General features: G+C 34.3%; 1 protein-coding gene across 8 annotated transcripts in view; it reads right to left on the bottom strand.

The window, feature by feature from the left end:
- herc2 (HECT and RLD domain containing E3 ubiquitin protein ligase 2) overlaps positions 1 to 16,752 on the bottom strand; it is a 187,742-nt gene that overhangs the window by 25,367 nt on the left and 145,623 nt on the right. For all 8 annotated transcript variants that reach the window (XM_062038932.1, XM_062038931.1, XM_062038930.1 and 5 more), the window contains exons 72-78: positions 15,030 to 15,188; positions 12,159 to 12,277; positions 8,685 to 8,810; positions 8,464 to 8,619; positions 5,088 to 5,402; positions 1,581 to 1,795; positions 1,338 to 1,515 (exon numbers count right to left, since the gene is read on the bottom strand). In XM_062038932.1, the coding sequence (XP_061894916.1) occupies positions 1,338 to 1,515; positions 1,581 to 1,795; positions 5,088 to 5,402; positions 8,464 to 8,619; positions 8,685 to 8,810; positions 12,159 to 12,277; positions 15,030 to 15,188 (1,268 nt within the window). The remainder of the gene's footprint in view (positions 1 to 1,337; positions 1,516 to 1,580; positions 1,796 to 5,087; positions 5,403 to 8,463; positions 8,620 to 8,684; positions 8,811 to 12,158; positions 12,278 to 15,029; positions 15,189 to 16,752) is intronic.

Below are 16,752 nucleotides of genomic sequence, written 5' to 3' on the forward strand. Positions count from 1 at the left end.
ATTAATAATATTCAAGCAATTACTGCAAAACAAAAATTCCTTTCCATAGTTAAATAAAAATAACATGGCAAATTCATGTTACACAGCCGTTATTTCCTGCCACTAAACCTGCAGAAAATAGTTCCTCTCAGGTTTCTCTATGTTTACATTGTCACACTTTACACTATTTTCTTACACTTTATGAAGCATTTCGTACATATTCATTATTTTTAGGATCTTATTGTGAAGTGTCCAATGTGATTTGAGTATGTTGTTGACATTTCCTGTCTGCCTTGATTACAATCACAGGAAGTTAATTTTCTAATAAAATATATTTTTCTCCTGCTCCTTATTTTCCAAAAGTCATAAAAAATGTCAATAATTATCAATATCGACCGATATATTAATAATATTTAAACAATTACTGCAAAACAAAAATTCCTTTCCACAGTTAAATAAGAATAACATGGCAAATTCATGTTACACAGCCGTTATTTCCTGCCACTAAACCTGCAGAAAATAGTTCCTCTCAGGTTTCTCTATGTTTACATTTTCACACTTTTCACTATTTTCTTACACTTTATGAAGCATTTCGTACATATTCATTATTTTTAGGATCTTATTGTGAAGTGTCCAATGTGATTTGAGTATGTTGTTGACATTTCCTGTCTGCCTTGATTACAATCACAGGAAGTTACATTTCATATAAAACAGATTTTTCTCCTGCTCCTTATTTTCCAAAAGTCATAAAAAATGTCAATAATTATCAATATCGACCGATATATTAATAATATTTAAACAATTACTGCAAAACAAAAATTCCTTTCCATAGTTAAATAAGAATAACATGGCAAGTTCATGTTACACAGCCGTTATTTCCTGCCACTAAACCTGCAGAAAATAGGTCCTCTTAGGTTTCTCTATGTTTATTTACATTTTCACACTATTTTCTTACACTTTATAAAGCATTTCTAACATATTCCCTATTTTTAAGATCTTATTAAAAAGTCTTCAATGTGATTTGACTATTTTGTTGACATTTCCTGTCTGCCTTGATTATAATTACAGGAAGTTACATTCCAAATAAAACATATTTTTCTCCTGCTCCTTATTTTCCAAAAGTCATAAAAAATGTCAATATTTATCAATATCGACCGATATATTTAATAATATTCAAACAATTACTGCAAAACACAAATTCCTTTCCATAGTTAAATAAGAATAACATGGCAAATTCATGTTACACAGCCGTTATACTCAGAAAATATATAGCTAATTATGGATATAAAACACTGATATCGTGATAGAGTTTTCAGCCTTCTTGCAAGGTGTTAATAATTAAGGTTGCATTCACTGACCAACTTGGGCTTCAGCTGGTCCTCGCTGTCCCCGTGACCCAGTCGTCCATATCGGCCCTTCCCCCAGGTGAAGAGCTCGCCGCTGGCCGTGATGCAAGCGCTGTGTGCTCCTCCCGCGGCGATGTCCACCACCTCCAGTCCCCGCAGGGACTCGATCACCCGAGGACGATCGCAGGGGCTGAAGGACGAGAGGAGACTAGGTGGGACGAGACCTCCTGGAGTTGCATCCAGCACTTTGCTGACCTTCTGTTGCCGTGGCCCAGTTTGCCGTCCTCCGCCTCGCCCCACGAGTACACCTCTCCCTCGGAGGACAGCGCCAAGCAGTGCTTCCCTCCCGAGTTCACCGCCACTTTCCTGATGAAGACGTGCTGGATGGACTCCAGCAGGGTGGGGGCGGACACCGACTCTGTCCCACCGATACCCAGCCTGCCTCCTGCGCCGTAGCCCGTGGCGTACAGCTAGGATCAAACACATTGTCATCTTTGTCATGTCTAATATTGCTTTACCTCCTTCTGAATGGAAACATTGACAACTTCATCCTATTTTTGCATTGATCTGCAAGCATTTTACCATGCAAGCTTTTTTGTTTAGTTAATTTAACAGGTATACATCTCAGTGTCATATATTTTGATGTTTCAGTAATGAACACACTATTGTTAGTATGTTAACATAGAACTAAGCAGATTTTATGTTAGAGTGTTTTACTTGTTTTAAGGCAGCTCATTTTTTACCGGCCCGCCACACAGTCTGGAAATTCTATTGCAAAAATAAATAAATAAACATTTTAAAAAAAAAGAGGAATGAGGTGAAATCTAACTAGAAAAAGTTGCAATGTTGACACAAAGCTGCCATGTAGGATGTTTTTTTTTTATTTTGTCTATCTTTATTTTTCTTTTTTTTGCCATTGCTCAAAAAAAAATTTAAAAAAAAAAATCAATGTTATAATGAATTATTGACCTATTCAAGGCTCCAATTTTTTCAAATATTTCACTTTTAAATGTTTTATTTGGAAAATATTGCATATATTGTGTGGTTGCCATACAAAAACATCAACGTTTTCTTTGACAAAAGAGCATAAAACAAACAAAATAATAGTTCAAAGGTAAAATGGACCGATATATCTGAAGTTGATCTCGTAACTTAAGTGTGGAAAGTAAAAAAAAAAAAAAAAATAAAAAGGTATCACTTTATGAGTGGGGGACATTTTGGATCCCAAATATATTTAATGGGATTTTATTTATCTTTACACTGTGATTACTCAAAAATATTAAATAATTCAAATCAATGGTGTCCTGAATTATTGATCTTTTTAAGGCTTTAATTACTTCACATCAAAAATTGCTTTCTGAATGTTTCGGGCAGTGGGGGAAATACTGCATATTTCAGTTTTACTATTAAAAAACAAAGTTGTCTTTGACAGAAAAGGCATAAAACCTTTGTTTTTTTTAAACTTTATATCAACCTGAAGTTGATATACTGTACAGATTTACTGTAGGCGTTAAATAAAAATAAAAAAAAATAATAATTTGACTTGTTTTTAACATTTTAATGACTTAGACCCTTTATGGTCCCCGGGAGCCCTAAAGGTAAAAAACAAAAAAAAATCCATATATTTTGTTACGGTTTGAAAAGGAAGAATATCAAAATGGCCCCCGCATGCTTTAATTTTTCCGTGTGTGGCCCTCAGTGGAAAAAGTTGGGACACCCCTGTTTTAAAGGTTTTGGTCCTAAATGATCTCAGTAAGATATTGCAGCTTGTTGCTGAGATTTGATGACCTATATTGAGTAAAACATGCTTGAAACTAGAATATCAACTGTTGCAAAGCTGTGTCATCAACACTCACAAGTATAAAACTACTTTTTTAAAGTAATCATTTCTTACTTCAAGCATGAAAAAAAAAAATCATGATGCATTTAGTTTAGATAATAATGAGTCATATATTGGAATATGGGATCCATTATTTAAATTTCTTTTAACTATTAAATGAACCAAAAATAGGACTTATTCTATCTTTCTGGAAAATATTGGACACAGTGTGTTGTCAAGTTTATGAGATGCAAGTGTTAGCCACTGTGACACTATTGTTCATTTTTTATTTTTTTTTATTAATGTCTGTAATGATAATGTCAATGAGGGATTTTTAATCACTGCTATGTTGAAATTGTAACTAATATTCAATCAATCAATCAATCAATGTTTATTTATATAGCCCTGAATCACAAGTGTCTCAAAGGGCTGTACAAGCCACAACGACATCCTCGGTACAGAGCCCACATTGATACTGTTGTTGATAATATTCATTTTTGTTTCACTACTTTTGTTTTCCATCCATCCATCCATTTGTGTCTCCTCTCAATTGCTCTGTTTATTGCAGTTCTGAATGTTGCTGGGTCGGGTTTGGCTTTGGAATTGAATTGCATTATTATGGTATTGTTGTGTATTGTTTTGTTCGATTGCATTATTATGGTATTGTTGCGTATTTTTTTTGGATTGATCAATTAAAAAATAAAAATAAAAAATAATAATAAAACAAAGAGAAAAATTGAAATAAAATAAAAGAGAAAAAAAATTAAAAAATTTTTAAAAATCATTTAAAAAAAGCATATCATTATGTCAAGATAATGGCACTAGCATTTACTTAATTTATAGGGCTGTGAATCTTTGGGTGTCCCACGATTCGATTCAATATCGATTCTTGGGGTCACGATTCGATTATAAATCGATTGTTTTCGATTCAACGCGATTCTTGATTCAAAAACTATATTTTTCCGATTCAAAAGGATTCTCTATTCATTCAATACATAGATTTCAGCAGGATCTACCCCAGTCTGCTGACATGCAAGCAGAGTAGTAGATTTTTGTAAAAAGCTTTTATAATTGTAAAGGACAATGTTTTATCAACTGATTGCAATAATGTACATTTGTTTTAACTATTAAATGAACCAAAAATATGACTTATTTTATCTTTGTGAAAATATTGGACACAGTGTGTTGTCAAGCTTATGAGATGCGATGCAAGTGTAAGCCACTGTGACACTATTGTTCTTTTTTTTGATTTTTTATAAATGTCTAATGATAATGTCAATGAGGGATTTTTAATCACTGCTATGTTGAAATTGTTACTAATATTGATACTGTTGTTGATAATATTCATTTTTGTTTCACTACTTTTAGATTGTTCTGTGTCGTGTTTGTGTCTCCTCTCAATTGCTCTGTTTATTGCAGTTCTGAGTGTTGCTGGGCCGGGTTTGGTTTTGGAATTGTATTGCATTGTTATGGTATTGCTGTGTATTGTTTTGTTGGATTGATCAATTAAAAAAATAAAAATTAAAAATTAACATTAATTTTTTTTTTAAAAAGACAAAAATAAAAATAAAATTAAAAAAGAGAAAAAAAATGATGCTGAGCGCATATCATTGTGTCAAGATAATGGCACTAGCATTTACTTAATTTAAGAATATTTTTCAACATATTGAGCAAAAAGGTCTAATTTTTGTGCACTTGTTATTAGTGAGAATATACTTATTTTAAGGTATTTTTGTGTTCATTGAGGTTAGCTAATTTTACTTGTTTTGGAAAGTCTTGACAAGCCGAATTTTCTTGTTCTATTGGCAGATAATTTTGCTTAGTTCAAATAAAATACCCCTAATTTTTTTTTTTTTTTTTCTTGTTTTTGAACACTGACTTTTTGCAGTGCAATACTCTTCTGTTGTGGAGACCTTGTAGAAGTAAGTGATATGATGGCTCACATTTCCATCAGCGGTCACAGCAAACAGAGTTTGCTCGCCTCCAATGAGCTGCACGGGCCGCAGAGTGGAGAGGGTCTCCGTCGGGGTGGGCACTTTGACCTTCGCCCCCTCGATGCCCCCCAGCTGGCCGCGGTGATTGTGGCCCCAGCCGTAGATGGTGCCGCTGCCCCCCGCAGACAGGGTCCAGTCGTCGGGCCGGCGGTTCATCCACTGCACCAGCTGCTCGTCGTGCTCGCGCTTGAACAAGTCGTGACTCTCGTGCAGGACGTTCATGCTCTCGTGGTCGGCCATCAGCTCGCGGATCTTCTTGGTCACCTGGCAGACGTGGCAGAGAGTAAGTCCAGTACAGAGCTGGGGGTGTACACATTCTAAACATACTATACTACAAAAATAAAACAAAAAAGTGCAATAAAAGAGCAAACAGGTGAAATGTAAGGAGAAAAAGTTGCAAAGTTGACTCTATAATAACACAAAGCTGCATGGCAGTTGTTTTTTTTCTTTAAAATCTGTCACTGCTCCAAAAATAACAATGAATCTAAATCCTTATGAATTAGTGACCTATTTAAGGCTCCAATAACTTCACATCATATAATGCACTTTGACATTATTTTTAGGAAAAGTACTGCATATTTTGTGTTTGTCCTTTGAAAAAAAGTTTTCTATGACAAAAAGAGCATAAAACAAAGAATAAAAAATATGAAATAATTAAAAACTGATAATCAACAGATAGATCTCAAAGTAAAACATTTAAACATGTTACATATATACACATACATGCATACATCTGTATATATATACATACATATATTAACACACTTTTGTGTGTGTGTAAATATATATATATACACATATATACATACTGAACATATATAAATATATACATATATACACACATACATATACACAAATACATACATACTGTACATATATACACATATATATATACACACACATATGTACATATGTGTATATATATATATATAAACATATATACATATGTACATATATAAACATATATCAATAAACATATATATACTTATATATTTGTACATAAATACACATATATCCACATATATTCACACACATACACATATATACATACACATATATACGTGTGTATATGTACATATAAACATAGTGTATATATATATATATATAGGGATGTCCGATAATGGCTTTTTGCCGATATCCGATATTCCGATATTGTCCAACTCTTTAATTACCGATACCGATATCAACCGATACCGATATCAACTGATATATGCAGTCGTGGAATTAACACATTATTATGCCTAATTTGGACAACCATGTATGGTGAAGATAAGGTACTTTTTTTTAAATAAAATAAAATAAGATAACTAAATTAAAAACATTTTCTTGAATAAAAAAGAAAGTAAAACAATATAAAAACATAGAAACTAGTAATTAATGAAAACGAGTAAAATTAGCTGTTAAAGGTTAGTACTATTAGTGGACCAGCAGCACGCACAATCATGTGTGCTTACAGACTGTATCCCTTGCAGACTGTATTGATATATATTGATATACAATGTAGGAACAAGAATATTGATAACAGAAAGAAATGGGGGGAGGGAGGTTTTTTGGGTTGGTGCACTAATTGAAAGTGTATCTTGTTTTTTATGTTGATTTAATAAAAAAAAAAATTCAAAAAACAAAAAAAACCGATACAGATAATAAAAAAACCGATACCGATAATTTCCGATATTACATTTTAACGCATTTATCGGCCGATAATATCGATACCGATATTATCGGACATCCCTATATATATATATATATATATATATATATATATATATATATATATATATATATATATATATATATATATATATATATATATATACATACATAGCATATATATATATATATATATATATATATATATATATATATATATATATACATACATAGCATATATACATATATATATATATATATATATATATATATATATATATATATATATATATATATATATATATATATATATATATATACACACACACACACACATAGCATATACATATATATATATACACACACACACACACACACATATGTATACTGTATATACATATATACATATACGTATATATATATATATATACATATATATGTATGTACTGTATATATATGTATGTGTATATGTGTATATATGTGTGTATGTATATATATATATATATATATGTATATATATATATATACATGTATATATATATATATATATATATGTATATATATATATATATATATATATATATATACGTGTGTGCGTGTGTGCATGTATATATACATATATGTAATATACATATATATATACAGTATATATACAGTATATATATACAGTATATATATATATATATATATATATATATATATATATATATATATATATATATATACAGTGGGGCAAAAAAGTATTTAGTCAGCCACCCATTGATTGTCAATGGGTGGCTGACTAAATACTTTTTTGCCCCACTGTATATATATATATATATATACACACACACACACACACACACACACACACACACACACACACACACACACACACACACACACACACACACACACACACACACACACACACACACACACACACACACACACTTACTCAGTGTAGGATTTATTTTTTACACTTATGAGTGGGGTACTTTTGGATCCACAATCATTTTAGTGGGGCTTTTTTAAACTGTCCTTGTTAAAAAAAAAAAGAAAAGAAAAAGAATGAATCAAAATCATTGTTATGAATTATTGATCTATTTAAGGGTCCAATTACTTCACATCAAATATTACACTTTGAATATTTTGGGGGTGAAAATGCATGTGTTTACCATTAAAAAATATAGTTTTCTTAGACAAAATGGGCATAAATAACGGGGCTGTGAATCTTTGGGCACGACATCATTCAATTGCATTCATGGGATGACTATTCGATTCAGAATCGATTCAACATCAATACATTTTTAATAACATTGGGTGCCAGTTCTATGATGAACTACTTTCCCCCATAAAGTAGATAAACAGCTGTGATCAATTTCTATATTGCTTAATAAAATTCTCCCCAAACATTTAATAAAGTCAAATACAAATAAGACAACAAAAGAAGTATCCAACAATTCTCTTTTTCTAAAATGATTATGTGTCTGAGGGGCTGGACAGGACATATTTAAAATAAAAATTAAAAAAATAAATAAAAATTAAAAAAATATATATAAAATACTTTTTTAATTATTTTTTTTATATAATCGCGATTTTTTAAAATCTATATTTTGGATTGATTTTGAAAATGAAAACTATCAATTTGATGTCAATGCATTGAAAAAGTGCAGAGAGAAGAGGAGAGACTCACTTCATCCAGGAAGGCTCTGGGGAAGGACGTCCTTTTATCCAGAGCCACGGCCACTCTGGAGGCCGTGCAGTAGCGGCGGAACCAGGCCCACTTGTGGGCTTCAGCACAACACGGCAGGGTGTCCAGCTCCAGGTCGCAGGCCAGGGCCACCAACACCTGAGGGAGGAAGCGTCCACCTTGTCATCTGCTACTTGACACTGATGAAGGCAACATGAGCACACCTTGAAGAAGGGGCTGTGGAGCAGCTGTTTGCCTCCCCTGACGATGGGGTCCTCGTACTCGTACTGCCTCTGCAAGGCCTCCGGGAGACCCTTGACCAGTGCGGCCAGTGCACTTCCTGTGAAACTCTGACACACACAACAGCAACGTTGAATATTCTATTCTATTAGCATGATAGCTTTTTTTCCCCCGCAAATTTTGATGATATACACCTCAGCGTCTAATAGTTTGTTACTTGACGAATGATGTTAGCATGCTAATGCTAGTAGGCTAGCATTTTTAAAAAATTTTTATAGGTATTCACCAGTGTCATATTTTGGTACTTGAAACATGCTAATGTTAGCATGCTAGCATTTTAAGCAATCTTTTAGGTATACATAGCAAAGTTTTGTATTTTGGCACTTGACGCAAGCTGCAGTTAGAATTTTAGCATGCTAAAAAAATTGTTTTTGCTAATTTAACAGATATACACCTCAGCATCAAATATTTTGTTACTTGACGAATGCTGTTAGTATGCTAATGCTAGTAGGCTAGCATTTTTAACTAATTTTATAGGTATCCACCAGTGTCATATTTTGGTACTTGATGCATGCTAATGTTAGCATGCTAGCATTTTAAGCAATCTTTTAGGTATACATCGCAAAGTATTGTATTTTGGCACTTGACGAATGCTGCAGTCAGAATTTTAGCATGCTAACAATTTTTAAAACTAATTTAACAGGTATACACCTCAGCGTCAAATATTTTGTTACTTAAATGCTGTTAGGATGCTAACGCTAATAGGTTAGCTTTTTAAACAAATTTTATAGGTATATACCAGTGTCATATTTTGGTACTTGACGCATGCTAATGTTAGCATGCTAGCATTTTAAGCAATATTTTAGGTATACATCGCAAAGTATTGTATTTTGGCACTTGACGAATGCTGCAGTTAGAATTTTAGCATGCAAAAAAAAATGTTTTAGCTAATTTAGCAGGTATACACCTCAGCGTCAAATATTTTGTTACTTGACAAATGATGTTAGCATGCTAACGCTAGTAGGCTAGCTTTTTTAACAAATGTTACAGGTATCCACCAGTACCATATTTTGGTACTTGATGCATGCTAATGTTAGCATGCTAGCATTTTAAACAACATTTTCAAATATACATTGCAGAGTAATATATTTTGGTACTTGATGCATGCTAGTTAGAAATTTAGCATGCTAAAACATTTTTTAAGCTAATTAACAGGTATATACCTCAGCGTCAAATATTTAGTTACTTAACAAATACTGTTAGCATGCTTACGCTAGTAGGCTAGCTTTTTCAGCCAATTTATAGGTATATATCAGTGTCATATTTTGGTACTTGATGTATGCGAGTGTTAGCATGCTAGCATTTTAAACAACATTTTCAAATATACATTGCAGAGTAATATATTTTGGTACTTGATGCATGCCACAGTTAGAAATTTAGCATGCTAAAACATTTTTGAAGCTAATTTAACAGGTATACACCTCAGCGTCAAATATTTTGTTACTTGACAAATGCTGTTAGCATGCTAACGCTAGTAGGGTAGTTTTTTAAAAATAATTTTAAAGGCATATATCAGTGTCATATTTTGGTGCCTGATGTATGCTAATGTTACCATGCTAGCATCTTAAGCACATTTTTCAGGTATACATTGCAGAGTAATATATTTTGGTACTTGACGTATGCAATGGTTAGAATTTTAGCATGCTAACCATTTTTTAGCTAATTTAGCAGGTATACACCTCGGCATCAAATATTGTGTTACGTTACGAACACTGTTAGCACTAGCTTTTTTTAGCCAACTTAAAGGTATATATCAGTGTCATATTTTGGTACTTGATGTATGCTAATGTTAGCATGCTAGCATTTTAAACAACATTTTCAAATATACATTGCCGAGTAATATATTTTGGTACTTGATGCATGCTACAGTTAGAAATGTAGTATGCTAAAATATTTTTTAAGCTAATTCAACAGGTATACACCTCAGCGTCAAATATTTTGTTCCTAACAAATCCTGTTAGCATGCTTACGCTAGTAAGCTATTTTTTTTTTTAGATAATTTTATAGGCATATACCAGTGTCATTTTGGTACTCGGTGTATGCTAATGTTAGCATGCTAGCATCTTATTCAAATTTGTCAGGTATACATTGCAGAGAAATATATTTTGGTACAGTTACAATTTTAGCATGCTGACCATTTTTTAGCTAATTTAGCAGGTACACACATAGACATCTTAGAAGTAGACGCAGCATTGGCTGCAGTGACGCGAGAAATTCGGCCGCCATCTTGAAGTGGTGATGACGAGCCGGCGGGCAGCCTGAACTGACAGTTGACAGGTAGAAAACAAAGATGCCGGGCTGGTGTTCAGCGTTTTTAGGCAAGGTATAAGACAATACAGCCCTTTGAGACACTTGTGATTTAGGGCTATATAAATAAACATTGATTGATTGATTGATTGATTGATTAACAGTATAATTGTAACCAGGAATAAGTCTTCAAGTAACAATATTCAAATACTAACAATGTTGGGTAAAACGGAATTTGGCTTTATTCTGAATCCAGTGAAACAGATTGGTGGTTTTAGCTGATATAAAGACTTTCAGGTGTTTATATATGTTTATGTTTAAGTATTTGGCAGACGATTTTATCCAAAGCGACATACATAAAAAATACATATAAAACAATCACTGTAAACATTATCGTTTAAGGGAAGAATGTAATACAAAATATCAATACAAAGTGTCAAGACAGAATAAACTCTCTGCAACAGAGATACAGTCTATAAGATATATAGATATCTAATGTATTCATACATTGTTTATGTAGGATATACGCATGTATATATAACCTAATCATATTGTTTCTTCAATTTAAAAATAGCTGACTGTTTTTTCCCCCTTCTCTGGGATTATATTCCCAGTTTTGATCTCGGACGTCTGGTCACTTATAGCATATAAGAATATTCTATTACTGTTAAGCAAACTATGAATAATAAAACACGTCAAAACATGTGTCCTTATCATAGCTGCACGTATGACAAAAAAACGCGTGAAAAAATCAGTGGTATTCAGTGAGGTAAGATGAATTAAATGCGCTGACAGTTAATTTCTCCTGCCAAATGAATTGCACTGAGTGGAGCGGATCACCACTCCAAGATGGCGGCCCCGCGTCTCGTCAGCGCCAGTAGGCAGCAGCGCTCCATGCTGCGTCTACTTATAAGATGTCTATGGGTATACACCTCAGTGTCATATATTTTAGTACTTAATTCATGCTAATGTTAGCACAGTGCTGTTAGCATGCCAGTTTTTTTTTTTGCCTCATATTTTTCGACGCTATCCGGCCAGCGTGCTAGCTGTCAACATTTCAGTTGGGCTGTGGCTTCTCAGCATTCACATGAAATTTCTAGAGAGTGTCAACAAGACTTAAGCCGGCTTCTCCTGGCCAAGCAGTGACTCACCATCGAGCGAGCCTCGCCCTCGGTGTCCCCCAGCAGCCTGTTGATGTTGATGGACTGCCCAAACTCTGTGGTCAGGAGCTTCCTCAGTCTTTGCAGAGCCCACATTCTGTGTCCTGCAGCTGCCACCAACACCACAACATGGAGTCATATTCCGCTTTCAAAACAATGGACAGATTCATGTTGTCCCTTTCCCCAAATTCACGGTTTTCCTGGAATTTCCGGTCATTTTCTCCCCATTGACAATGACTGGGAAATATACAATCTACTGGATATCCCACATCTCTCATCCAATTTTCATTCAAGCCAGCATGTTCCTCAGTTCCGAAAATTCCCTGATTACCCGGAATTACCAGGTATTTCCCCCCATTGAAAATGAATGTGCAATATACAAACCATTCCATATCCCGCATTCTTCAACCCATTCAACATCCACACCCTCCACTCACTTTGGACAATCAAAATACCATTTTACAAGTTCAAACAAATTTCAGGAATTCCCAGAATTCCCAATTTTCCACATTTTTCAACTGTTTTTGACCATTCCACCATCAAAACTACCATTTTTCTTCAACATTTTTCAAATCGTATTGACAAGTTCCAACACCAACCCATTCATAACATCTAGGACAATTGTGCTAGTATCAATATTTTCAAAAATTCTCGATTTTCCCAAAATTTCCAGTAAATTCCCATTCAAATGAATGGACGTATTCATAGTTATACATTGCGCAAAATTGTGCGCCATTTTTTTTACCTGATTCCAACCTTTCAAACATCCACCCACACTACTCTTCACATATGTCAAACACAAAACATGTTGTCTCTTTCCCAAAATTCCCGGTTTTCCTGGAATTTTTGGTAATTTTCTCCCCAATGACAGTAAATGGGAAATATACCATCTACTGCATATCCCACATTTCTCATCCGATTTCCATTCAAGCCAGAATGTTCCTCAGTTCCGAAAATTCCCTGATTACCCAGAATTACCAGGAATTTCCTCCCATTGAAAATGAATGGGCAATATACAAACCATTCCATATCCCGCATTCTTCAACCCATTGAACATCCACACACTCCACTCACTTTGGACAATCAAAATACCATTTTACAAGTTCAAAAAAATTCCAGGAATTCCCGGTTTTCCAAAGCCCTAATTTCGCCTCTTCCTGGAAAGTTTTCACAGTCCATATTTTTCAAATGTTTTTGACCATTCCACCTTCAAAACTACCATTGTACTTTTCCTACATATTCCCGGTTTTCCCGAAATTCCGAAATACCCATTTAAATTTAAACTGTTATTACATCAACATTTTTCAACCGTATTGAAAAGTTCCAACACCAACCCATTCATATTATCTAGGACAGTGTTTTTCAACCTTTTTTGAGCCGAGGCAAATTTTTTGCGTTGAAAGAATGCGGAGGCACACCACCGGCAGAAATCATTAAAAAACGAAACTCAGTTGACAGTAAAAAGTCGTTGTCGCAATTGTTGGATATGACTTTAAACCATAACCAAGCATGCATCAATATAGCTCTTGTCTCAAAGTAGGTGTACTGTCACCACCTGTCACATCACGCCCTGATGTATTTTGAGATTTTTTTTTTAGTGTTTTAGTTCTTGTCTTGCGCTCCTATTTTGGTGGCTTTTTCTCTTTTTTTGCTATTTTCCTGTAGCAGTTTCATGTCTTCCTTTGAGCGATTTTTCCCGCATCTATTTTGTTTTAGCAATCAAGAATATTTCAGTTGTTTTTATCCTTCTCTGTGGGGACATTGTTGATTGTCATGTCATGTTCGAATGTACATTGTGGACGCCGTCTTTGCTCCACAGTAAGTCTTTGCTGTCGTCCAGCATTCTGTTTTTGTCGACTTTGTAGCCAGTTCAGTTTTAGTTCCGTTCTGCGTAGCCTTCCCTAAGCTTCAATGCCTTTTCTTAGCGGCACGTTCACCTTTTGTTTATTTTTGGTTTAAGCATTTTTACCTGCACACTGCCTTCCGCTGTTTTCAACATCTACAAAGCAATTAGCTACCTGCTGCCACCTACTGATATGGACTCTGCCGAGCTCTAGACAGCACCGACACTCAACAACAACACATCATTTGCAGACTATAATTACTGGTTTGCAAACAATATTTTTAACCCCAATAGGTGAACTTACATAATCTCCCACGGCACACCAGACTGTATCTCACGGCACACCAGTGTGCTGCGGCACAGTGGTTGAAAAACACTGATCTAGGACAATTGTGCTAGTATAAATATTTTAAAAAATTCTCGGTTTTCCCGACATTTCCAGTAAATTCCCATTCAAATGAATGGACGTATTCATAGTTATACATTGCGCAAAATTCTCAAAATTGTGCGCCATTTTTTTTACCTGATTCCGACCTTTCAACCATCCACCCACACTACTCTTCACATATGTCCAATGCAAAACATGTTGTCTCTTTCACAAAATTTCCGGTTTTCCTGGAATTTTTGGTAATTTTCGGGAAATATACCATCTACTGCATATCCCACATTTCTCATCCAATTTCAATTCAAGCCAAGCATGTTCCTCGGTTCCAAAAATTCCCTGATTACCCGCAATTACCAGGAATTTCCTCCCTATTGAAAATGAATGGTAAATATACAAACCTCTCCATATCCCACATTCTTCAACCGATTCGAACCGTTCCAACATCCACACACTCCACTCACCTTGGACAATCAAGCTACCATTTCACAAGCAAAAAAGATGGAATTGCAAACTCTAGATACCTTTTGCTTTTCTTAGTGGAAGTAAAAATCTTCACTGCAACCCCAACATTTGAATGTTGGGGTTGCAGTGAATAAAAGTCTGCTAAAATAAATGCTAACAGACTGGATCGTACCTAGCGCGCTAAGCTGGGCGCACGCCGCCAGGGAAGCAGCCAGGCGGGGCACGATGCTCCTGTTGGAGGCGAAGTTGAGCCTGAAGTCCAGGAGGCAAGTCACCAAGTCCATGGAGGGGCAGGACAAGATGCAGCGGTCGGACAGCAAGTCTTTGGGACCTGAGGAGCAGAATGTCGTCGTGGTAAAAACGATCCCCGTTATTGCATGTAGGGATTAGGGATGGGTAAAGAATCCCGTACTTTTTTTGGCACCGACCGAATCCCACCGGGCAGCGATTCACGTAAAATCCAACAGTGCAATGTTTCAATGCCTGGATTGCGGACTCAGCCAAACTACCTCTCGGTAATGTTGCAATTTTAAACGCCAACAAAGAATTTGACTTAAAAAAACGCTCCAACGTAAGTAAAGTAAGGCTCCACTTTTCCAAAAAACAATGCTATACATTGGATTTGCTATTGGCATGCAACTGATTAGCATTAGCGATTTTACATGGCAATATCAACACCTTCAAATGTTTGAGTTTGAGTTTATTTCGAACATGCAAGGATACAACATGATACATCACAATTTCCAGTTTCTCTTTTCAACAGGTTGGAAAAGGAGTAGGAAGAAGCAGAGTTTATTTAATCCTACCCCTTTTCCTTTACATTAACAGTTGCTAACACTTTTGTTCACTTCCTGTTCTCAATTTTATTCACAATATACTCCATAAGTAATCACAATAAAATAAATAAATGAATAATAATTGGTGAAGTAAGTCATATTTCATATGATGAGATGAGTAAGATTATTTTGAGAATGAAAGAATGGATGGATGAAATAAATTCAGATTGTTTATCGTGGTTCTTCTTCTTTGTACTTTGTAAACCAGGGGTGTCCAAAGTGTGGCCCGCAGGTCATTTTTTAACAGCCCCACAGCCCATTTTAAAATACGATTTAAAAAATTAAAAACATAAAAAGTGGTATGAAAGACCAAACAGGTTAAATGTAACAAGAAAATGTTGCAATGTTTACTCTTAATAACACAAAGCTGCCATGCAGGCTGTTTCTTTCTTTAAAAAATAATAATGAATCAACATCAATGTTATTATGAATTATTGACCTATCCAAGGCTCCAATTACGTCACATTAAATATTGCACTTTGAGATATTTTTTGGGGAAAATGTTGCATATTTTGTGTCTGCCATATACATTTTTTTTAAAGAAGGGCCTAAAACAAACAAACAAAAAACATAAACAACAATACAACGTATAATTGACGGATAGATCTGAAGTTGATCTCGAGATTATTGTGTTAAAAGTAAACAGTAAAAAAAAAATGTATAATTTATTTTTTAACACTTTAATGAGTAGGACCCTTTTGGTTCCCCAATAATTTTAGTGTGATTTCGCTCAAAAAATAATAATGAATTAAAATCAATGGTGTTATGAGTTATTGACCTTTTTAAGGCTCCAATTATTATATAATCTCAAATATTCCACTTAACAATTTTATTGGGTGAAAATATTGCATATTTTGTGTTTTTTTCCATAAAAAAACAGGGTTTTCTTTGACAAAAAGAGCATACGACTTAAATCTTTAAAAACGTTATATTGACAGATAGACCTAATGTTGATCTAGGGATATAAAACTTGAATAATAATAAAAATAATAATACTGAATAATGACACATTTATAATATTTTTTTTACCAAAACCCTTTGGGGTCCCTGGGATCAAGC

This window comes from Entelurus aequoreus, linkage group LG27, assembly GCF_033978785.1.
Source record: "Entelurus aequoreus isolate RoL-2023_Sb linkage group LG27, RoL_Eaeq_v1.1, whole genome shotgun sequence".
Lineage (NCBI taxonomy): Eukaryota > Metazoa > Chordata > Actinopteri > Syngnathiformes > Syngnathidae > Entelurus > Entelurus aequoreus.